The 25,589-nt window shown below is 42.4% G+C and overlaps 2 protein-coding genes across 2 annotated transcripts in view; both read right to left on the bottom strand.

The window, feature by feature from the left end:
• The window catches only part of LOC117516760 (P2Y purinoceptor 3-like), a 29,608-nt gene extending 19,695 nt beyond the window's left edge, over positions 1-9,913 (bottom strand). The window contains exons 1-2 of the mRNA XM_034177607.1: positions 9,453-9,913; positions 5,508-5,605 (exon numbers count right to left, since the gene is read on the bottom strand). The gene's annotated coding sequence lies outside the window, so the exon portion shown is untranslated. The remainder of the gene's footprint in view (positions 1-5,507; positions 5,606-9,452) is intronic.
• A 244-nt stretch (positions 9,914-10,157) lies between these two features.
• On the bottom strand, positions 10,158-25,120 carry im:7136398 (schwannomin-interacting protein 1). Its single transcript, XM_034177605.1, has 7 exons — positions 24,887-25,120; positions 23,115-23,305; positions 21,749-21,843; positions 18,523-18,604; positions 18,348-18,446; positions 15,897-16,014; positions 10,158-11,461 (listed from the first exon to the last, which is right to left on the bottom strand). Exons 2-7 carry the CDS (start codon positions 23,295-23,297, stop codon positions 11,367-11,369), a joined length of 672 nt encoding a protein of 223 aa, XP_034033496.1. The 5' UTR covers positions 23,298-23,305; positions 24,887-25,120; the 3' UTR covers positions 10,158-11,366.
• Positions 25,121-25,589: the final 469 nt, after the last annotated feature.

The raw sequence follows: 25,589 nt of genomic DNA, 5'->3' as shown, positions 1-25,589 counted from the left end.
CCTTTTGTCAGTACATGTTCTTGTGTAATCAATACAGGTGTGCCTCATTAGTTCAGCTGGTTATTTAAGTTCACATTTTGAGTTAGTCTTTGCTGGTCCATTGTTTGTTGCTGATGCTTCTCATGTCGTGGTGGTATGTATTATTTTATTGATCATTGAAATTCTTTAAGTTTATTTGTTTGTTTATATGTTCAGGTAATTCTCTGGGGCTTGAAGCATATTTGGCTTTTGTTTGTACTTTCCGTTTGACTGGTTTTTCCCACACCCTGTGTTCAGGGTTATTTGTATTTTAGTTGTAACTTTCCTCACTCTTGCTGTTTTTTGAAACCTCACCCCTATTTGGATAAAGCCTATTTTTGTTGAAGCCTTACCCACTCTTGTTTTTGTATATCGGGCTCATTGACTGTTTATTAAAACTTTTTTGAACTCACCTCCTGTGTTTTGGCTGTCTTGCATTTGGGTTCTATTTTGTTAAATACCAAGCTCTGAATCCTGACATAAACACAATGAGCTTTGTTAAAGGACTCTGTAAAAAACATAATGAGCGTTGTTAAAGGACTCTATAATAAAGATAGTGAGCTTTGTTAAAGGACTCTATAATAAACATACTGAGCTTTGTTAAAGGACTCTGTAATAAACATAATAAGCTTTGTTAAGGGACTCTATAATAAACACAATGAGCTTGAGCAAGCCAAGTGCTTGCTCACAGGGGGTCGTTTTGACCGTTGGGGTTTTACATAATTATTGTATGGCCTTGCCTTACAATATAAAGCGCCTTGGGGCAACTGTTTGTTGTGATTTGGCGCTATGTAAAAAAATTGATTGATTGATTGATTGACTGTAATAAACATAATGAGCTTTGTTGAAGGACTCTATAATAAACATAATGAGCTTTGTTGAAGGACTCTGTAATAAGCATAATGAACTTTGTTAAAGGACTCTATGATAAACATGGCAAGCATTGTTAAAGAATGATAATAAACATCATGAGCTTTGTTAAAGGACTCTGTAATAAACATCATGAACTTTGTTAAAGGACTCTATCATAAACATAGTGAGCTTTGGTATGGGAGTCTGTAATAAACATAATAAGCTTTGTTAAGGGACTCTGTAATAAACACAATGAGCTTTGTTAAATGACTGTAATAAACATAATGAGCTTTGTTGAAGGACTCTATAATAAACATAATGAGCTTTGTTGAAGGACTGTAATAAACATAATGAACTTTGTTAAAGGACTCTATGATAAACATGGCAAGCATTGTTAAAAAACGGTAATAAACATCATGAGCTTTGTTAAAGGACTCTGTAATAAACATCATGAACTTTGTTAAAGGACTATAATAAACATGAGCTTTGTTAAATGAGTCTGTAATAAACATCATGAGATTTGTTAAAGGACTTTGGTAAAGGACCCTATAATAAACATAATGAGCTTTGTTAAAGGACTCTAATAAACATAATGAGCTTTGTTAAAGGACTCTGTAATAAACATAATAAGCTTTGTTAAGGGACTCTATAATAAACACAATGAGCTTTGTTAAATGACTGTAATAAACACAATGAGCTTTGTTAAAGGACTCTATTAATAAACAAAGAGCTTTGTACAGGCTCTATAATAAACATAATGAGCTTTGTTGAAGGACTCTAATCAGCGTAATGAACTTTGTTAAAGGAGTCTGTAATAAACATCATGAGCTTTGTTAAAGGACTCTATAATAAACATGAGCTTTGTTAACAGACTCTATAATAAACATCATGAGCTTTGTTAACGGACTCTGTAATAAACATGAGCTTTGTTAAAGGAGTCTGTAATAAACATCATGAGCTTTGTTAAACGACTCTGTAATAAACATCATGAGCTTTGTTAAAGGACTCTATAATAAACATCATGAGCTTTGTTAAAGGACTATAATAAGCATATTGAGCTTTGTTAAAGAGCTCTATAAAAAACAAAAGCTTTATTAAAGGACTCTGTAATCAACATCATGAGCTTTGTTAAAGGACTCTCTTATAAACATAATGAGCTTTGTTAAAGGACTCTATAATAAACATAATGGGCCTCATGTATCAGCGTTGCGTACGGCGATATTTGAGCGTATATCGGGTGTACGCCAAAACGGCTGTGCTACTTGGCATTTATCAATGTGGTCGTTGGCGTACGCTGCGCTGAAAATATACACCAGGTCGAGAGGTGGCCTAAATTATACACCCAAATGAACCAGCACTGGAATCCACATAAAAATGAAGATGATCAACATGATAAACAGTGCCATTATACAAATCAATGCATATGTTACATAAATAACACTTTCCTGATTATACTACATAATAATCAATACAAATCCCGCCTTTGCGGGATTGTTATGGAGCACGATCCGTGGCCACAGCGCTGCCTGCAAAGAAAGCACTGCACGCCTTTTTCTCCACAACCTGGAGCCACAGCAGCGCTGAGCTTAACTTCATGTGGTGTGATCGTTTTAGACAATGAAATTGATAATAACAACTGTAGTTTCGTCATTCCCTTAATTCGCCCGTGCTGCAACCAGGTTTTGTCGTCTCCATTCGGTTGTCACAATAAAATAAATACAGAAATACATTTAAAAAATAAAGAAATCTGACACATTAGGCGTGTCTTATTAATTGAGCGAGCAAATATCCACATGTCAAGAATTATTGACATGTGAAAAGAGAATACAGTGGTCCCTCGCTATAACGCGGTTCACCTGTCATGGCCTCGGAGTCTCGCGGAGTATTTAGTCCAATTTTGCATGCCTTTTTTTTTTTTTTACAGTGTTCTGTGTTCTGCGTATCTGTTTATAAGAATCTTGTTGCCCAGAAGAAAAAAGAGCGCCAACAACTACTCATAACTGTGTTTGTCACACGGAAACAAACACCTGGTGCAGCCAGGTGTGAGTGGGAAAAGGCGCAGCGTCAGGACGCAGAGGCCTGATCTGTGAAATACTGGTGAGTCACTATTAATAATTTCTTATGTGTCCGACCTCGTTCGTTGATCGTTAAAATTAATTCGTTAGTTCTCAATGCCATCATAATTATTTATAGGAAAACGTTCTATTTTTATTTCTCAAACAAATGTTTGGGCCTGAAAACAGTTTGGTATTATTTTCCTACTAAGGTTTGAACTTTGAGAATGTTAACACACGAGAGAAAAGTGAGAAAATGTTCATGCCTGATTGAGAACGTGTATAAACTGTGTAGTGAGGGGTTTTACAGCTTTGAAACGTCTATAATAATTGTAAAAAATAACGCTGACTACGTCGCGGTTTCGCGTATTACGGGCTATTTTTTAGAACGTAACTGCAGCGATTAATGAGGGACCACTGTAACACCTTATTGATTATATACTACAAAACAATATGACAGCCGCTTTTGATGCTCTATTGGCATGCGCCGTGATTGGTGGAGTTCTTTTTCATTGTCATCTTCCCGGCTTTCATGTCGTAAAATGAGGGTGTGTCTGAAGCGGAGTCTGAATATTTATGGGCGTGTTTATTATAATTACGACCGTTTCCATCACACGTATGCCAGAAATGGGCAGGTGCGCACTGCTTGATACACGTCACGGCGACTTTGGTGTATTTCAAGTTTACGCCATAAATTTATGCCACAAGTGCGCAACATTGATACATGAGGCTTTTTGATTAATTAATAAGCTGGAATGGAAGATTGCTGCTAATCCTCCGCCCCGGCCCGTGCTACGAGCATTCTGACAGTTAGTGTGACTCGGGGGTGTTGACTCATTTAAACTAACATATTCATCCTGCTGTAACCAGGTTTCTGTAAGGCAGAATAAATCAATATGTTGATCAATTATTATATCATTTACCAACAGGGACTTAGAAGAGAGAGACCTAATGTTTAATAGACCACATTTAACTGTTTTAGTCTGTGGTGCAGTTGAAGGTGCTATATTATTTTTTCTTTTTGAATTTTTATGCTTAAATAGATTTTTGCTGGTTATTGGTAGTCTGGGAGCAGGCACCGTCTCTACAGGGATGGGGTAATGAGGGGATGGCAGGGGGAGAGAAGCTGCAGAGAGGTGTGTAAGACTACAACTCTGCTTCCTGGTCCCAACCCTGGATAGTCACGGTTTGGAGGATTTAAGAAAATTGGCCAGATTTCTAGAAATGAGAGCTGCTCCATCCAAAGTGGGATGGATGCCGTCTCTCCTAACAAGACCAGGTTTTCCCCAGAAGCTTTGCCAATTATCTATGAAGCCCACCTCATTTTTTGGACACCACTCAGACAGCCAGCAATTCAAGGAGAACATGCGGCTAAACATGTCACTCCCGGTCTGATTGGGGAGGGGCCCAGAGAAAACTACAGAGTCCGACATTGTTTTTGCAAAGTTACACACCGATTTAATGTTAATTTTAGTGACCTCCGATTGGCGTAACCGGGTGTCATTACTGCCGACGTGAATTACAATCTTACCAAATTTACGCTTAGCCTTAGCCAGCAGTTTCAAATTTCCTTCAAGTGTCGCCTGCTCTGGCCCCCGGAAGACAATTGACTATGGTTGCTGGTGTCGCTAACTTCACATTTCTCAAAACAGAGTCGCCAATAACCAGAGTTTGATCCTCGGCGGGTGTGTCGTCGAGTGGGGAAAAACGGTTAGAGATGTGAACGGGTTGGCGGTGTACACGGGGCTTCTGTTTAGGGCTACGCTTCCTCCTCACAGTCACCCAGTCAGCCTGCTTTCCCGGCTGCTCGGGATCTGCCAGGGGGTAACTAACGGCGGCTAAGCTACCTTGGTCCGCACCGACTACAGGGGCCTGGCTAGCTGTAGAATTTTCCACGGTGCGGAGCCGAGTCTCCAATTCGCCCAGCCTGGCCTTCAAAGCTACGAATAAGCTACACTTATTACAAGTACCGTTACTGCTAAAGGAGGCCGAGGAATAACTAAACATTTCACACCCAGAGCAGAAAAGTGCGGGAGAGACAGGAGAAGCCGCCATGCTAAATCGGCTAAGAGCTAGTAGCTACGCTAAGCTAGCGGATTCCTAAAAACACGCAAAGTGAATAATGTGTAAATAATTTAGAGGTGATTCAGCAGAAGGAGTGCTTTAGTTAAGGCACGTAAAGATTACACTGGGAAACAAATCGTAATCTAGATAACTAGATCAATCTAACTGCGCAGATTAAACAGCTAACAGATACAGAAAACACCGCTGTGCTCCGGAACAGGAAGTGATACAATACCGCAGTGAGAGCCAACCACCAGTAGAGGCAAGCAAGACATACAGTCCTGTTAAAGGACTCTGTAATAAACATCATGAGCTTTGTTAAAGGACTCTGTAATAAACATCATGAGCTTTGTTAAAGGACTCTGTTATAAACATTATGAGCTTTGTTAAAGGAGTCTATAATAAACATCATGAGCTTTGTTTAATGACTCTATCATAAACATAAATTCATGGTTTGTTGTTGGTCTGTTTTGTGTCCACACTGGGAGTCCTGATGTGGTCTGAAGGTTCGGGTCCTACCTCAAGGTGTTGTCCTGGTCCCAGTCCCGGTCTCGACCTCAGCCGTTGCTTCGGGGTCGGCCGTTCTCTCGGGGCTTCTCCTCTGACCTTCAGCGTCTCTGTAAATAATTGATCAGTGTTCATTCAGTCGCAGCTGCAGGACTGAAACCTAATCCAGGACTGCAGAGGCCGAGGACACAGAGCTGCTTTTAAAGCCACGCCGGCTGTGTTCAGACTGGTCGGACACGTCGCTGCTCACAATGCTCCTTTGGAGTATTTTTCCGTTTTGATTTGGTTTATGAACGAGCTGTTTGTGGCACTTTCACTTGTGTGTGTGTGTGAGACACTTCACGCCGTCCGTTGGTGAAGGAACAAGTTACACGTTTGGACTTAAAGTTGACAATCACTTCCTCTTTAAGGGGGCAGAGGTCAGCAGGAGAATGAATGTTCCTAAAATCCTGCAGGATGTTGAGGCCAAGCCACCACCCCACAGGTACCGGGGCCACACCCACAGGTACCAGGTCACACCCACAGGTACCAGGCCACGCCCACAGGTCCAGGGGCTATGCCCACAGGTACCAGCATCACTCAGATAAAGCATCGAAGTGCTCCAAATCCAGTTCCTTTTCTTGCCACCTGGTTGAAAAGAGAGTCTGAAGGTTCATGAGGAACAAAAAAGCATTGACTTTGAGATGATTTGTGTTTGAATGTTTACAGACACACAGATATGATTTTAAAAAGGAAAATAAAAACCACAGCGCCCCTATCTGTGGTCACCAAGGCAACAATTAATATGCTCACATCCCGAGAATAATCCCAATGGGGAAAAAAACATCCAAGTTTGTTTTCTGAGTTACACAAAAGTGAACGAACAATAAAATATTTTTTTATTAACTATTTTTATACATGAAAAAAAATGTAACCAATGAAAATCAGTTAACAAGCCATATCTCGGCACAGGACAGAACCTCCGAGGGTCCTGGATAACAACCATCCAGGCAGATAACCAGCACATCCCGACCTCTCCAAAGTATCCTTCTGTCTGCTGTGACCAGGTAAAAATTGGGCGTGTCTTTGGCCAGGTGAAACACAGGCGTGTCCCCAGGCCAGGTGAAATATTGGTGTGTCTTTGGCCAGGTGGAAATGTGGGTGTGTCTTTGGCCAGGTGAAACATAGGCATGTCCTCAGGCCAGGTGAAATATTGGTGTTGTGGCTGGCGTGCCTGGCTGGCTTTTGTTGGTCTTCTGTTTCTGTCTTTTGGTTTTCCTTCCAGGTGGTGCGCATTTAGGACTGAGTGGCTGTGTGGCTGAGTTATCAGGACCTCACCCTGATCACCTGCGGCTCGTCAGGACTCACAGCTGTGGTGCATCTACACGGATTGGAACATGGTGGCATTTAAGTCTGGAGTACACAGTGTGTATTTGCCAGAGACTCGACCTTGTGACCAGACGGGTGAGATCGTCGTCTCGAGAGCCATCTCATCATCAGTGGATGCAGAGAACGTCCAGGTTTGATGCATGGTCTGTGAAAGAGGAGAGGGTGAGGTCTCACGCTCATCAGCACACTTCCTGAGGTACGTTAGGTTTTGTGACTAACATTTGTACAGTCAGTAAATGTGGTGTCCCTCACACCTTATTATATTGAGCTGTATGTTAGTCGTTTTAATCAGCTTCCACTGCAGTGAGTTTGTGAACAGGGTGTTCCATGCCTGCAGGGTGGGAAGCTGATTAGTAATTAAGCCAGGAAGTGTTTGCTGTTTGTACACCTTTGAGCGGTCTCTCTGTGTGTGGAGTGTGGACTCACATGATGATTTCTTCATTCACAGACTCGGTTTGTCGCGGCCACCTGGGGGGTGTCGGCGGGGTCCTTGGGTCCGAACTGGTTCTGGCTCCGGACCGTTAGTGCTGCTGGGAGTGCACCGTAATCCACCACGCCAGACCGCGCACTCTTTTGTTATATTTATCACATCACTGTTATGTTTATTAAACTCTGTTATCCTTTGTACCGTGCTCTGCTTATTTTATACTGGGTCCTTCAAACGGTGGTCGGTTCTCCGGGCTGCGTCCGACACATAACAATTGGTGTGTCTTTGGCCAGGTGGAAATGTAGGTGTGTCTTTGGCCAGGTGAAACATAGGCGTGTCCTCAGGCCAGGTGAAATATGGGCATGTCTTTGGCCAGGTGGAAATGTGGGTGTGTCTTTGGCCAGGTGAAACATAGGCGTGTCCTCAGGCCAGGTGAAATGTGGGTATGTCTTTGGCCAGGTGAAACATAGGCATGTCCTCAGGCCAGGTGAAATATTGGTGTGTCTTTGGCCAGGTGGAAATGTGGGTGTGTCTTTGGCCAGGTGAAACATAGGCGTGTCCTCAGGCCAGGTGAAGTATTGGTGTGTCTTTGGCCAGGTGAAACATAGGCGTGTCCTCAGGCCAGGTGAAATATGGGCGTCTTTGGCCAGGTGGAAATGTGGGTGTGTCTTTGGCCAGGTGAAACACAGGCGTGTCCTCAGGCCAGGTGAAATATGGGCGTGTCTTTGGCCAGGTGGAAATGCGGGCGTATTATGTCCTTTGATCATATTGTATGAAAAACAGAAAAAAGAAAAACAGAAAAAAGGGGAAATTTCACACTTTTATAGTTATCTTTACAATGAAAGTGTTTTAAGAACTTTGTTCTAGTAGTCTATTATGACTTTTTCACCTTTTTTCAGCATCATTATATGCAAATATTGCCGTTTTGTGCTTGTCCCACACCCACACTTTTGATCTTCAATGATAAAAATGAATGGTAAAGAAACGTTTTTTTTTCTAATGTTTTAAAATATCTCTGAATAAAATATCAGTAAAATAATCAAAACATAATTGGGGTATTCAATGTCATACAACTGTTGTGATTTTTTTAAACAAAATGTAGTTGTCCCACACTATTGCCGTAATTTCCACCACAACACTGTAATGTCCCTTTAAACAGTTTGTATGAAAGATTGTTTGGGTAGTTTCTATGGAGATAAACAGTGACATCAGAGCACATGTATATAGCACCAAATCACAACAAACAGTTGCCCCAAGGCGCTTTATATTGTAAGGCAATGGTGTGGTGGAAATTACATTTACAAGGCCAATAGTGCCTGTAGTTAAAGAATCACCCTTATGTGTAATTATTTCAAAAAATGTTTTTCATGTTTAAAAAAGACAAGAAAACCCTCCTTGCAGTATGAAATATTTGCTTTATCTTCTCTTTTTGTATCCAACTCCTGTGGAAGTCGCCCATCAGAAATAATCTCATTTCTTCATATTGAAAAGATTTAACTATTAAAGGTTGTTCTGATGTTTTTTTTCCACAAATGGAATCATTTCATCGAATACTTCAAGTCATTACCAACTCAGAGTTCACTTTAAGTCCCATTTTTATGATTCCTATAATCAATAGATTACATTTGGATTTTTGCATTTCATGAACATATATGCAATCCCCCTCTTTTTAAGTTATTATGATTAGTTATCTTCTTTTCATTCATTTGTCCACTGTTCACAGTTTTGCACTGTTGCTTTGACACTAAATGCTTGTTCTCTTCAAAAACAAAAAGACAAGAAAAATTAAATTTTATTTTATTTTGGCAATTTAAAATATTAAATAGAACCAAATTAAACTGGATAAAACTGACGTCATTTTTTTTCTTAATGTTAAACTGATCATTTTTCCAAAGGTTTGACAAAGGATGACGTCTGTCATCGTAAGAATTTTAATGAAGTTTTTAATCTGCACTCACATGTTTATTTAATCTATTTTTGTAAAAGAAAAAAAAATTCAGATCCTAAAAGCAAAATATTTTTACTCTTCAAAACCTAAGAAAAAGTGTTCAATTCTTCTATTTAAAAATGTACAAAGAGACAATAAAAAATGATTCTGTCCTGATCAAAGTTATTGATAATTAATCATATGGACTGATGTCTCGTGATGTCGGTGGACTCACCGTCTCCTGCAGCCGCTGACAACGCCGTCTTCTCACTGTCTGCGGCTCGTTTTCTTTAATGACGCGCATTAGTCCCTCCTCCTCTAACATCATCAGCTGTCTTGTGCATCGCCATCCTCGGCGTGTCCTCCGAGGACACGCAGCATGTGTGCATGCATGCGCGCGCGCGTGCGTGCGTGTGTGTGTGTGTGTGTGAGTGTGTGTGTGTGAGATCAAACACGGCATGCAGGTAGCACAGGAATTAATAAACAAAGCCGGGAGTCAGCGGACGACAATAAAATCTCCAACAAACGTCATGTGACGCATGCGGCCGCGCTCACTAACAAACTCCAGCTGAAATTCAACTTTTTCTTACATTTTTCCTCTTCCACGAAACTGTGACTGGAGAAGAAAAACCTCTCTCCAGTCACAGCCACTGAAGGTGCTGTGGGCATCTTGGTGGCTTCCCTCACTATTTTCCTTTGTGTATAGGCAGGGGTGCCGCCATGAAAAGAAATTTTACTGGGTCACGCCCCCCATATTTGTTTTTCAGTATTTTTTTTTTTTTTTTTTTATGTCTGCCCCTAAACACACACCGTCTAAACACACATCTGGCAACTTTGATAAAGGACTTTTATTTACACAAACATTTCTACACCTTATGAATCGGGAGGTTGAAATCCCACCTGACCTCAGGACCCCCCTCCCCCCCAAAAAAGGGTGGAGTTAATTGTTCACACCAAGTCCAATGTAATTGGATGACATTTATTTACATGCCCCTGAGTTCAGGAGGATCATCAGAAATAATCTCATTTACAGGAAGATAATTTTTTCATATATCTGTTTTGTACAAACTCTAAAATAAAAACTGTGCAAAGAACAAGAACACTGTTGTGATCACAGATCAATAAAAAGATTGTGTTGGTGATTGATGTGTTTACTAATGATGCCACTGAAGCTGGGCGTGGTCAAAAAAGTCACATTTTCAATTATTAAAATCCACAAAAGACACGTAAACAGTTAGTTCATCGCTGATGTAAAAAAACATAAATATCTTATTTTACGAAAACAAGTTGCGTTCGATGACGCCTTTAGCAGTGACGTCAACACTGAGTTTAAAAAACACTCAGAAGCAACACACTGAAATATTTCATCGCACATTCTGTACAAATACAAAACATCTTTATATTTACAATGAATAAACATGATTCTGTACCTGAAGCGTTAGCATCAGCAAAACAGGATGCTGCCAAAGTAAAAAAGACTTAACTGAAACCGTCACATGATCCAGTTTTATAAAAATCTTGTTCAGCTCAAACAAACTCATAAACAGGTTTTTTTTTTCTGTAGAGCGACCGCACTAGCCTCCAACTAGCTTGACCAGTTAGCATGTAGCTAGTTTGTGAGGGACTAATGCATTCTGCTGATGTCACTGGGTAAAATTAGTCAGTGATTTCACTAAATAATTAAAATCTTATTCTTGATTTTGAGTGACTGAAGCGGCGTCATGTTAATGGTCTATGGTGACAAACGACCAAACCGTAGCCACTCATATCCGGCGTTCCTGTCACATGTTGGCGGCGTACGGTGAAAGTAAAGTGTTTCTGAAGAAATATTGAGTTTTCATGCAAAAAACATGCTGTAATTAATAACAATAATAATAATTATTATTATTATTAAGCTTATATTTGTGCTGTGGGACATCGCAGTCATCTTCTGACCAGGACGGAAAAAATCGTACATTACCATCATTTCTGCCATTTGTATTTGTATTTTACAGTACAACTAATTCCATCGCGGTTGGATTCTGGTGTCTGTTTCAACAAATTAGCAGGTTGGCTAATTATCTGATTAAGTAAACATCTCCTGGCGTGGACCGGCCCGTCCAGTGGCACCACAGTTCCAACTCGCCTGAGGTTATCCCCGTTCTTGGCGTTAGGTCAGGTCCTGGACGTCCAGAAGCATGGCGTCCTGTTTGGTCCTCAGCTGGTCTCGTACCACCAGGTGGGTCACGAGCTCAGAGCTCAGAGCTGGAAGAGAACCAACAACACGCAGTAAAAACTCGCTGCTGCTGCCTGAGAATCCCAATGATCTCATCAAGAACCTTCCAGAGTGTCTCAGTTCACACTGTTACTGTTTATTTCATTTGAACCGCTTTATCCCTGACGAACAGACAGAGCTTCCTTCTTTTACTTTATGATGTAATAATGACACAAAGTGACACTGCAGGACTCCGCCTGTCTGTTTCCTGTTGTTTATCTCCACATGTTCTGTTTGGCTGCACATAAGTGTGTGAAGCTTGGTGCAACGAAGAAAAGAAGATGAAAACAAAAGCAATCAGACAACTTTTGATTGTGTACACGCATGTCCCTACTTCAGACTGTGAATCTTCAAACTACATTGGATTAATCATGGAATTGATCAGCTGGTCTCTGAACGCTATTGACACTATTTTTTCTACAAGAAGATCAGGGCTGGGGGACCCTGCGTGCCCAGATGGAACTTACCCTGCAGGCTATGTTCTCGATGCCTGGGAGACGTGGCGTGTCGCATGCTTTGCGCCATTCTGTGTGTAGGACGTCGAGGATTTATTCGTATTTGGTTTCATAGTAGGAGGGCTGGTACTTATTAGTTTATGTGCTGCCCTGACCTACCGGAAGATTGGCAAGACGGCTGCCGCCAAAACCACAACCTCTCACCTGTCTGTCATGATTAATGAGTTGGGCAAGGCGATGCATTCTCAGACTGCGTTAACCCTTGAACTCAGACGCAAATTGGATAGCATCTCGGAGCAAATCAGAGCAAAGCAGAGACCGGGGAATTATTCATAATTTGGAATCTGGTTTGTTCATGTGAGACTGTAAAAGTGTTTTCCACTGCTCAACCACAAACACGGCAGGCTTATCAGCCTCTGAAGGATAAGATGCCCCTTTGTTTTCCTCCAGAAGAATCTCTACGGCCTTGGGGAACATTGGCTGCCTCCTTATCTCTCTAACTCCAGTACACAAGGACAGAAACTGACTCACACATGGTCAAAGACTAAAGCCCCTTTCACATCGGGGCTGCTCCCAGTTGCTCCCTGTGGCGTCATGACGACGCAGGAATTTCTGCGTCAGGTGCGCGCAGCAGGGGGCAGAGAGGAGGTGAGAACGCAGCCTGCAGGTTCTCTGCACAGAGAAGTCAGAGTGCACAGTTTGGCTGCAGACAGACTGTGCACTCAGACTTCTCTTCTGCTTGTTGTGCTGAGCTGCAGGGCTGCGCTCTGAGTTCTGTTATAGTTTATCTTTCCTCCCTTGACCACAAGATGCGCGCGCGCACGGACCGTCCTTTAGCAAATGTGGAGATTGTTGGAGTTCTACTTGATGTTGACATGTCCTGGACTTATGTCCTTTTTTAACTGTGATGAGAGAGTGAGGAGAGAAAGGAACTAACTGCCTGCAGACAATTTTTTTTTCTTTTCTTTCCTCCTTTGACCGTGAGATGCGCGCGCGCAAGCGAACCGTCAAGCAATGCGGAGATGTCTGGAGTTCTACTTGATGTTGACATGTCCTGTCTCAGGACTTATGTCCTTTTTTGTCCTTTTTTTTTTAAATGTGATGTGAGAGTTTGAGCAGAGAACAAGGAAATAATGCCTGAAGCCAGACTTTTTTTTTTCTTTTAATTGTTCACATCTGCGCGCGTGAACGAACGTCCATGAGTGGACTCGAGATGTCCGGACTTTTTACTGGATATTTCTGGCAATCAGTCTGCATTTTTTTTCTTCAGCATGTAGTTTTTACTGCATTGAGTACACGGTATAAAAACAATCCTGTGTGATTTATACTGCAGGAACAACGGAACACAGCAGGAATCATAAATTGGCTCCGAGTCACGCCGGGTAACGCCTCTTTGCCCTGGCTTGCGCTGAAACCACTTCCTTTCTGCGTCGAGCACAGGACGCCAAAAAAATTAAACAGGTTTAATTTTTCGGCGCCCGACTTGCTTCCTCCTTTGCGCCCTTGCGCTGTTGTGGCGCCGAGCTGCATCGACTCGGCACTGAGTTGCTTCCATGCGGCGTCGTCATAATGACGCAAGGCACAACCGGCAGCAACCGGGAGCAGCCCCGGTGTGAAAGGGGCTTAAGCATGCTCCACCTACCCCCTACCTCTGTTGTGTGGGCCGCCAGAAGAGGAGGTACTGCTGGCCCACCACCAGAGGGCGCCCTGCCTGAAGTGCGGGCTTCAGGCACGAGAGGGCGCTGCCGCCTCACAGGAACAGCCGAGGTGACAGATGTCACTCATCAACTATGACAGCTGTCACCGATCATCTGCACTTCACCCCAGATAAAAGTAGGATGACACCTCCACCACGTCGCCGAGATATCGTTCTTCTAAGGAGGTAATATTCTCAGCCATAAACTAAACTGTATCTTAGTCTGAACTCTTTTTGCAGCCGCTTTCCTGTGGAGCCTTCTCCGCTGATTGGTGGTTTGTGAGAGTGCCGACATCTTCGCCTCTCACTCTTTCCAGATAAGTGCTGAAACAGGAGCTGCACGAGTGTGTGATTTGAGGTGGAGGTGGAATTCCCACCGTTGTTGTTACTGGGTGTACACACACCCACACTTGACTGTCTTTGCTCTTCGCCAGCAGTACCAGATCCGACACGCGGAGACGGTGGCCACCTGGGGGACTCGGGACCTGGCGGCTCCAGTATCCTTCAGGTTCGGTGGCGGAGGAAATCGTGTGGTTCCGGTTCTTCTTTAGACGGACGTCTCCTATCGTGGAGCCTGCCCACACGACACCTTTATCCATTGACTTTGTATCATTCTATAATCTGCTGTGTATGGTTGTGGCATTCACAACAGTAAAGTGTTCAAATTTGACTCCTTCTATTGTCTGTTCATTTGCGCCCCCTGTTGTGGGTCCGTGTCACTACACTTTCACAACAACCTCCCCTCCTGTTCCCATCCACCACCCCATCCCGGCCCCCGCTCACGCCACCCCTTTTCCCCTCCGGGGGCTGCGCAGTTTTAGCTGCGGCAGGTCCCCGTTCCCCCCAAGCTGGCGGCGGTGCGACTCCTGTTGCTGCAGCTACCACACACTCACATCGCCTCAATTCGGAAAACGGACTGTTTCAAGTTTAGTGCACATAAACAATGTCAAATGTATATGTGTTGTCTTAATTCTGATGTGTGCCATTATTACAGTAAACAATTAATAATTGTGGATTAATTGCTGTATCTTGTCTGTGGAAATGTGAGTGTGGACATAATCTCGTTGTTGTTGCACTTGTAATAACAATGACAATAAATCTCATCCATACATCCATAATGTCTAAAATTCACTTTAGTTGTAACACATTAAATTATATCGCCGGCGTTATTTTTATATCACTGTTTTTTAAATCTCTCCCGTTATTGTTATATCGTTCACATTAATTTTTGTATATCACAGAAATTTTTTGTACATCATTCACATTATTGCTATAGACAATGTGTGACGTCACACGCAACACACGGTTTTGTGTGCACAGCCATATTGGATGGGAAGCTCCGTGTACACACAGCACGGCCGATGCCGGACCGGTGGTTGCAACGATGTAGCAAAAGTGCCTAATCCTGAAGATCAGAAGAGGTATTTAGAGAAAATATAGACAATCAATGTGGACGTCTACAATATTTCCCTGGACAAGTTCACCAGTTTTATAGACTTCTTCGCAGCTCGATGGGTGAAAAATGTGGTCATCAGTCGGATGACTGATGACATCTTGGTAACAAAAGTTGTTAGATAATTCACGCTAATTTTTATATCGCTCACATTATTTTTTACTTTACTTTTATTTTTATACAGCTTGTGTTATTTTTATTTTTATTTGAATTGACTTGAATTGAAAGCCATTATTGTCATTGATCTGATTACAGAACAACTAAATTATGGTTCCAATTCCAGTACGTAAACATAAAAAAGTTACATAATAAAATACACTTACAATAAATTAAATAGTGTGACCAGGTAAACATCGCTCTCATTATTTTTATACAGTTTGTGACATTTTTATATCATTCACGTTATTTTTTTTATACAGCTTGTGTTATTTGTATCTCATTCATGTTAATTTTTATATTGGTCACATTATTTTTTTATATTGTTCACGTTATTTCACAGATTGTTTCAAAACCACAGGAACAAACTGAAACTGAAAACGAGACGAAAACTCCTGCAGGAATGTGAAATCTCTGCCAAATGTCTTCCAAAAATCCAACTGGACAGGAAAAAGACATCAGTCTGTTGACCCTCAAGTGTGTCCTTTGTAAGGTCATGACCCCTCATGGGACGGGTCATCCTCATCTTCAAAGCGCAAACCCGTGTCCTCTTCTGAATGAGATAAATCTCTGGACACATTTATGTTGCATTTTTGTGACCAATATCCTGTTCCTGTGAACCTGTGATCATTGAGACATTCAGTGATTTTGGGGTGTACACGTACCGTACACGTCCTGCTGCAGCGATGCTTTCAGGCTGCTCAGCTGCTGGACTGAACATTCCTGCAAATCCCAACGTTCCAGATGTTTCCGTTTGGATACGCAGCTGCTGCCAGATACATGCTGCAACACACACATCAGGATGTTTCTCCACTTGTCAGGACTCAGTCATATCAAGCAGGTGTCATCATCCTGACCATAATCCTCATCCTAATACTCATTGTCATGCTGATCCCAATCTTCGTCCTCAGTTCAATTTATTTTCATCTATATAGCGCCAAATCACAACAATGTTGCCTCAAGGTGCTTCACACAAGTAAGGTCCAACCTTACCAACCCCCAGAGCAAGCACACAGGGGACAGTGGTAAGAAAAACTCCCTCTGATGATACTGACGAAGAAACCTCAAGGAGACCAGACTCAAAGAGGTGACCATCTGCTTGAGCCATGATACAGACATAAATTACACAACAATTCACAAAACAAATACACAGGAAAAGCTGTTGGTGCACAGGACAGGAGGGTCTCCAACACAAATACTACACCCATCTCTGGATGGAGCTGCACCTCAAACAGAGAGAAAAAACAGAATCAGGCATCAGAAAAACAACAAATACAGTATAATTTGTCAGCATTAAGCAACAAGAAAAACAGAAGAAATACTAAGGTGATCACCGGCCACTAGCCCTAAGCTTCACTAAAAGAGAAAAAAACAGTAAAAAGCATAGTAACATACTATACCAGTATGCTAGCCATACGAAAGGAAAAATAAGTGTCTTAAGTCTGGACTTGAAAGTCTCCACAGAATCTGACTGTTTTATTGACGCAGGGAGATCATTCCACAGAACAGGAGCACGATAAGAGAAAGCTCTATGACCCACAGACTTCTTATTCACCCTAGGGACACAAAGTAGTCCTGCACCCTGAGAACGCAGAGCCCGGGCTGGTACATAAGGTTTAATTAGGTCAGCTAGGTAGGGAGGTGCCAGTCTGTGAACAATTTTAAAAACTAGAAGCAGACCAAATTGCGCCCATGGTTGTAGGTAGCAGACACGAAATCTTTGATATTGCGGGAACAGCCAAATGAGCCATCCTCAAATTCAACATCATCCAATGTCGTAATGGGTATTAAGTTTGCAACGCATATCCCTCTATGATTTTTATGCACACGTCTATGGAAATAGTCTCAACTTGATGAGACTGATTGTCCTTATCCTTATCTTCAACCTGATCATAATTCTCATCCTAATCCATGTTCTGATCCTTATCTTCAACCTGATCATAATCCTCATCTTCATCCATGTTCTGATCCTTATCTTCAACCTGATCATAATCCTCATCCTCACCCATGTTCTGATCCTTATCTTCAACATGATCATAATCCTCATCCTGATCCTAATCCTTGTCCTGATCCTTATCTTCAACCTCATCATAATCTTCATCCTGATCCTAGTCCTTGTTCTGATCCTTATCTTCAACATGATCCTTATCCTCATCCTGATCCCAATCCTTGTCCTGATCCTTATCTTCAAAATGATCATAATCCTTATCCTGATCCAAATCCTTGGGTTGAACCTTATCTTCAAAATGGTCATAATCCTCATCCTGACCCTAATGGTTGTCCTATCCTTATCTTCAAAATGATCATAATCCTTATCCTGATCGTAATCCTTGGGTTGAACCTTATCTTCAAAATGATCATAATCCTCATCCTGACCCTAATCCTCATCCTGATCCTAATCCTTGTCCTGATCCTTATCTTCAATATGATCATAATCCTCATCCTGATCCCAATCCTTGTCCTGATCCTTATCTTCAACATGATCATAATCCTTACCCTGATCCTAATCCTCATCCTGTCCCTAATCCTCATCCTGATTCTAATCTTGAACCTGATCATAATCCTCATCCTGATCCTAATCGTTCTCCTGATCCTTATTTCCAACATGATCATAATCCTCATCCTGGTCATAATCCTAATCCTGATACTGATCGTAATCTTTGTCCTGATCCTTATCTTCAACATGATCATAAACTTCACCCTGACCCTAATCCTCATCCTGATCCCAATCCTTGTCCTGATCATAATCCTCATCCTGGTCCTAATCCTTGCCCGGATCCTAATCCTCATGATGATCCTAATCCTCGTCCTGATCCTTATCTTCAACATGATCATAATCCTCATCCTGATCCTAACTGTCATCCTGATCTTAATCTTCATCCTGATCCTAATCCTCATCCTCATCCTGATCCAAATCCTTGTCCTGATCCTAATCTTCATCCTGATCCTAATCCTTATGGTGATCCTTTTATCATCTGCTTGGAGAGAAAGTAAATTTGTGACATCAGTCGACAATAGGGGGCGGTATATGAGCCAACCGATTATCGCTGTGTCCAGGTAGTGACTGCGGTGTGACTCGACCCGTCTGCGGTGTAACTCGTTTGGTCAGACGTTACCTCCTTTTCCTTCTGTTCCTCCAACACTTTGTCACGCAGCAGCCTGAGTGCCGTCACCACTTCTTCTTTTAGTCCGGCGGTACGGCGCCTGACGTCTAACTGCTTAGAAAAAAGAAAAATGCATCAGTGGCCGAGTTCCAGTTCAGAGTGTTTGTGTTCAATCTGCTGGTGTGACCTTTTTCTCAGATGGCTCTGCCTCTTCCTCGCTCTCGCTGTCGTTGATGAAGCACAGCTGCAGATTTCTGTTCATGTGAAACCTGCAAACACATGACACGGGACAGGCACCAGAGGGCACCGTTGGCCTCATTCCTTCAAAGTGCTTTAATTTATGACGTCATTTCTGAAGTCTCAGTGCACTTCCTGTTTCTGCTGCGTCACAGTGACATCACTCAGGTTTCATCACCAAATAAATAAATTAATCGGCAGCAAATAATTCACTCATTGTTCAGACAACATTCAGCCCTTCTGCAGGAACAACATAATAAAGTCTGACAGTCCAGGTGGGCGTGTCCCGCTGCGGAGACGGAATCAGAAACCTAAACAAAGTCCTGAATGTGCTTTAAAACAGTTTCTGGTTCCTGTCGAAAGAAGCAGGAAAAAACAAAGATATTTAACGTTGCACATTTTGGCTTCTTTAATGAAGAATGAAAATGAAAAGTTGCACTTAGAGTTCATATTTGTACAACATCTGGTTCTATATCTACAACCTCAATTCCAATGAAGTTGGGACGTTGTGTAAAATGTAAATAAAAACAGAATACAATGATTTTCAAATCCTCTTCAACCTATATGCAATTGAATACACCACAAAGACAAGATATTTAATGTTCAAACTGATAAACTTTGTTTTTGTGCAGATATTTGCTCATTTTTAAATGGATGCCTGCAACACATTTCAAAAAAGCTGGGACAGTGGTATGTTTACTACTGTGTTACATCACCTTTCCTTCTAACAACACTCAATAAGCGTTTGGGAACTGAGGACACTAATTGTGAGTGTCATGATTGGGTATAAAAGGAGCATCCCCAAAAGGCTCAGCCGTTCACAAGTAAAGATGGGTGAGGATCACCACTTTGTGAAAACTGCATGAAAAAATAGTCCATCAGTTTAAGAACAATGTTTCTCAACATTCAACTGCAAGGAATTTAGGGATTCCATCATCTACAGTCCATAATATAATCAGAAGATTCAGAGAATCTGGAGAACTTTCTACATGTAAGCGGCAAGGCCGAAAACCAACATTGAATGCCCGTGACCTTTGATCCCTCAGGCGGCACTGAATTAAAAACCGACATCATTGTGTAAAGGATCTTACCACGTGGGCTCAGGAACACTTCAGAAAACCATTGTCAGTTAACACAGTTCGTCGCTACATCTACAAGTGTAACTTAAAACTCCACCATGCAAAGTGAAAGCCAAACATCAACAACATGCAGAAATGCCGCCGCCTTCTCTGGGCCCGAGCTCATTTGAAATGGACAGACGCAAAGTGGAAAAGTGTGCTGTGGTCTGATGAGTCCACGTTTCAAATTGTTTTTGGAAATCATGGACGTCGTGTCCTCCAGACAAAAGAGGAAAAAGACCATCCAGATTGTTACCAGTGCAAAGTTCAAAAGCCAGCATCTGTCATGATATGGGGGTGTGTTAGTGCCCATGGCATGGACAACTTACACATCTGTGATGGCACCATCAATGCTGAAAGGTACATCCAGGTTTTGGAGCAACACATGCTGCCATCCAAGCAACGTCTTTTTCAGGGACGTCCCTGCTTATTTCGGCAAGGCAATGCCAAGCCACATTCTGCACGTGTTACAACAGCATGGCTTTGTAGTAAAAGAGTGCTGGTACTAGACTGGCCTGCCTGCAATCCAGACCTGTCGCCCATTGAAAATGTGTGGCACATTATGAAGAGCAAAATACGACAACGGAAACCCCGGACTGTTGAACAACTGAAATTGTACATTAAGCAAGAATGGGAAAGAATTCCACCTACAAAGCTTCAACAATTAGTGTCCTCAGTTCCCAAATGCTTATTGAGTGTTGTTAGAAGGAAAGGTGATGTAACACAGTGGTAAACATACCACTGTCCCAGCTTTTTTGAAACGTTTTGCAGCATCCATTTCAAAATGAGCAAATATTTGCACAAAAACAATAAAGTTTATCACTCTGAACATTAAATATCTTGTCTTTGTGGTGTATTCAACTAAATATAGATTGAAGAGGATTTGAAAATCATTGTATTCTGTTTTTATTTACATTTTACACAACATCCCAACTTCACTGGAATTGGGGTTGTAGAACCACATCTGGCTCCACATTTGGTTCCACAGCTGGAATCTCATCTGGTTCCATATCTATAACTGTGTCTGGATGCAAGTTTGGAACTGCATTTGGAACCATGTATGGATGCAGAACTGTATCCATACTTGGAACTTCATCTGATTCCATGTCTAAAACAGTGTCTGGATCCACATCTGAAAACAGATCTGGATTCCCATTTGGATCCAGATCTGCATAAAATGTTTCTGTTGACTTTGATGTGATGTGAGTAACAAACAGTTTCCTTTATAATCTTTGGATTCATGTTTCATAAACTGATCAGAATGACATGAGAGATGACATGAGATTTTAAAAAAAGGTTCAGAATAGACATTTGGATCCAAAAATTCAAATATTGATAAACACTTGTAGTTCTTTCCTGGGAAAAGGGTTTCAGTGTTTTTGACTGTTGATCATGTGACCTTTGTGGCACTTAGAGGACTTGACCTCATACTGCCACCTAGTGGAGTGCGGTATGAATCTGTTGGGGTCAGAAATCCTGATGCCTCACTGTCAGGTTCAAAATATGAGACAAACTAACCTCATCCTGAAGTTTATTCATCAGCAGCTACGTCTGGTATCACAATATATTGCTGTTAGCGAGCCTGTGGCGGCTGCTAAGATACGTTATTTACAAGGTGTTCCAGCTCCGAGTGAATCATCCTATCAGTACGCCCCTGATACGAGGCCCTGAGGCCAGCCGGTGCTGGTCTCTGGATTCTGTAGCGTGAAGCGGATGAGAGTCTATGACTCCCCCTGGAGGAGACACTAGTCCAATGCAGGTTACCACCCCAGCCAGAGCCAGTACTCATATCCAGTCAGGTGGTCTGAGATGAACCAGATGAAGTGATTCATCCCAGGACATAGACGGGTAGTCTGACCGGGAACTGAATCCAGGTCTACATGCTGGTTGCCCAAGTCCTGATTCCACTGATCCACCTGCTACATGAGTTACAAACCAACACATATGTCTGGACAGACCACAACGAAACAAAACCAGAACATTCCAACTTCTGGAATGTTGGTAAAACCAGCATGTTTATTTATGGCTGTTAGTAAACAGCATGTGTCTCGTTTTTACCGAGACGTGACGATGGCGACGTGACACCTACTGAAGTCTTCGTCTTCTTCCCAGCAGTCGCTCCGACTTTCCTCCAGCCTCGCCCCTGCTGCCCTCTGCAGGACAAACACAGACAATACCAGAACATTCTCTGTTTGAGTGCAGATTGAAAAACCTTTATGATGTCACATTAGACTTTGGAAAACAGGTAAGCTAACAGTTGCGCGATTCACTTCTATCCTGCACCACAATACAGTTTTTTCCTGTTTCTGTGCTAAGCTAGGCTAACACTGTCGCTCCGGTGCGTCTCTGTTAATATACTTCCCACTGAATACAGTTTGGACTAAGCTAGGCTAGAAGTTTTATCCGAGTAAAACATTAACTGAGCAGTTTTCTCCTCTGACATATTTGTCTATGTTTGGCTAACGTGTTCTCGCTGATTGAAGTCTTAACGGTTAAAAGCTAGTTGAGCAGTTTTGTCCTACATATGTCTCTATGTTTGGCCCACAAAGCCGTCATCATGCTAACCGTGCTGCACAGATCTGAGACCTGGACCATCTACCGTCACCACCTGAGGATCCTGGAGTGATTCCACTAACACTGCCTGAGGAGAGTCCTCCATATCAGGGGGGTGGACTACTGCACCAACATCAGCATCCTGGATGAAGCCAAACTTCAGAGCATCGAGTGTGTCATCATCAAGAACCATCTTGGGTGGGCGGGTCACGTCTTCAGGATGGATGACAGCCGACCTCCCAAACAGATCTTCTACTCCCAGCTGAGTGAAGGAAAACGGCCCAGAGGAGGGCAGACGAAACGCTACAAGGACCTTCTGAAGTAGCACCTCAAGAGCTGCTCCATGGACTGGAAGACCTGAAAAGAACAAGTGAGGGGCCTAGCCAGCTGGAGAACAATGATACAGACGGGAGAGGAAGTCTTTGAAAACATGCAGACAAACAGCAAAGAGGAAAAAGAAGAAGATCCTGACCGGCAGAAGCTTCCAGCAGCATCCACAGTAAGAAAGAGTGCAACTCGAGACTGGACATGTCCATGTCCACCAGCCTGTCCAGGACTTGATCAAGAGTCGATTCTCCTCGCCGCTGAGGGGTTACCATGACAATGCTTAGTTAACATGCTCCAACCCATTTCAGTCTTTAAGCTAAGCTAACACTTTGCTCTGAGTTACTCCTAGTAAGCAGCTAGCTGAGCGTTTTTCTCGGATGTCACAGTTCCCTACGTTTGGCTAACATGTTCTCGCTGATTTCAGTCTGTGGTTTAAGTTAGGCTAGAAATAAATCAGCTGCCATGTCTCTTTGTGCTAAGTTAGCATTAGCGGTAGATTTTTCTGAGTGTTTCCAAATTTAGCTAACTGCTTTTGATGGCTGACCTTTGCCTTTTCCCTCCTCTCTTGCTCCTGTTTCTCTAACTCGGCTATCCGCAGGCTGAGGTCCTCCCAGTGCATGATGGGAAGTTCCTGATAGTCCACAGGTGGCGCTGCTGCAGCAAAGTGATGGTGAAGCTCCACCTCCTTGTCATCATTCTCCTCTGCTGTTTCTTTCTCTCTGTCCATCCTCCTCTCTGGAAACACAAACACACTTTACCAAAGTATTCCAAAGTATTCCGAGCTCTGATGTTTCTTTGGTATCAGATGAAAAATATCAATTTAAATTTTTACTTTTTCTTTCTGCTGTCTGTTAAATGATGGAAAACACAGTGACTGTGGTTCAGTCGTGCAGCAGGCAGTCTGAAGGGTTGCTGGTTTGATACCGGTGTCACTGACCGAATGGTCCCCCCCTAAAATCGGTCTGCCCTGCCTTCACTGCACATGAATTATTTTACACCACAGCAGCTCATCTGAGTCTGACTCTCTGAGTCTGAGTCTCTACAGCCACAGCAATCAAAGGGATCAATGTGATCATTAACCATCATATGACAAAGTAAAACCTCTTAAATCATTCTGAAGTCAGTCTGACGCAGAAACAAGGTGATAATCAGTAAGTCGCTACTCACTCTTTGAAATTACACCAAATGACGTCTGGCGACACTGGACTTCTTCCGGCCGTGTTTTGACATGTCCACACAAAGTGTCCAAAAAAATGTGTCCTCCATATGGTTTGTTAACAAAGCGCCATTTCCTTTAACTGGTGTGTGTGTGTGTGTGTGTGTGTGTGTGTGTGTGTGCATGTTAACGTCTGAACATTATCAATATAAAATGCACAGGATATCTTCACTTTTTGTGTTTATATCATGTTTTATGTCACAAATGTTTCATATTTATTGTCATTTTCATGTTTCTTGGATGATTATTCTGGTTTAAAATAAAGACAGATTTGTCTGAACAGACTATCAAATTGTCCGAAAGTTAAAGAAAATATAGTGCATAAATTATTCATCAAATATCCTCAACATGAAGCCTGTTTGTGAGCACAGCATCATGTCTACACTATGAAATGGATGAAATACTTCAATTTGTCCAAAATCCTGAGTTCACTCTAAGTGGAACAGTCCGACGCACTGGGTGTGTTCTGCTGCAGGTTTCTTCCTGTTCAAAGATGCTTGATGTTAATTATGTCATGTTGACATTTCTGTTTTCATTTGAAACGACAAATACATTTGATAGAATCTGAATTAAGGTACAAACATTTAAACTCTTTTTTTAATGTCTTTTACAGCTCAGTATGTTTGTGGTTTCAAACCAAACATCCTCAAACGAATCTGCTCGGAGACATAAGAAAAATGTCAGCTTTTTATGATAAACACTGGACATCCGGATCCTCCAGCCCCACTTTCATTAACTCCGCCCACTAAAAAAGGGCCTGGATCCAAACATTTAATTCCGTGAATTTGACCTAAGAGCCTTTAAAAAAGGGGGGCGTGGCGAGTGGCAGGTCCTTTCCATTTAAAGTGTCAATCAAATAAAGAGTGTTTCTGTGGGTGTGTCTAAGTAAAAAAGTATATATAAAGCTAATATTAAGTACTTATATTATTATTATTATCTCAATGTAAAAATATACGATTATTTTGTACTAAAATTCTGTAGACTTCAAAAGTGAGACACTTGATTCCAAACTTGTAGTTACTTATCGTAACCTGTTAGTTTGTTGGCTGTCGATCGATCAGTTTGTTTCGGTTTGTTTCGGTGTGTCGGTGCTTGTTTACCAGCAGCGGGGAGTTGTCGCAGCTTCTGGCCGCCTTGCGCTCACGTCCAGGCGGCCTCGGCTCTTCCCGACATGCCGCCGAGCTCCGTCCGCGGATCGGCCCGGGTTCGGTTCCCTTCGGCTCAGAGGTTCGACGTTCGGACCGTCAGGGCTCCGTACTGGCGTTAAAACTTTCAACTTGGGGAAAGTTAGTGTCTAAAAGTTGGTGAAGTCCGTCTGGAAGGAGCGAGGCCCCGCCCCCTGCTCCTCCTGCTCCTCCTGCAGGTGCGGAGCCGCTGGGGGCCCCGCGGGGCTTCGACCCACACTCCTCCCGCAGACATAATCACAGCTCCACTTCAGTCTTCAGCAGGAAGTAATTTAAATTATTTCAATTTTCAATTCAGTTTATTTTCATTTATATAGCACCAAATCACAACAAAGTTGCCTCAAGTCACTTCACACAATTAAGTTCTAACCTTACTAACCCCCAGAGCAAGGAAGAAAGGAAGAAACCTCAAGCAGACCAGACTCAGAGGGGCGACCCTCTGCTTGGGCCATGATACACAGTAAATTTTGCAGAGTAAAATTTACTCTGCCGGGATAACGTTTGGTCCTGGTCTAAACAGAGTAAAATGCACTCTGTTATAGAGTGAAATCACCTCTACTGTCTTGTCAAATCAATTGTTTCTTCTACAATAAGAGATGATTTAGCACTGTCATAGAGT

The sequence above is a fragment of the Thalassophryne amazonica genome, chromosome 9 (assembly GCF_902500255.1).
Source record: "Thalassophryne amazonica chromosome 9, fThaAma1.1, whole genome shotgun sequence".
NCBI classification, from domain to species: domain Eukaryota; kingdom Metazoa; phylum Chordata; class Actinopteri; order Batrachoidiformes; family Batrachoididae; genus Thalassophryne; species Thalassophryne amazonica.
Note: the sequence above shows the minus strand (reverse complement) of the source record. Positions and strands in the feature narration are given on the sequence as shown.

Bases quoted from the DNA above. Each gene is read 5' to 3' on its own strand.
- im:7136398 (XM_034177605.1), bottom strand. From the start codon at position 23,297: ATGGACAGAGAGAAAGAAACAGCAGAGGAGAATGATGACAAGGAGGTG. The intron at 21,844-23,114 runs GTCAGCCATCAA...TTTGTCCTGCAG, and splicing joins AGAGGAGGGAAAAGGCAAAG to AGGGCAGCAGGGGCGAGGCT. The intron at 18,447-18,522 runs GTCACACCAGCA...TTTTCTAAGCAG, and splicing joins CAGAGCCATCTGAGAAAAAG to TTAGACGTCAGGCGCCGTAC.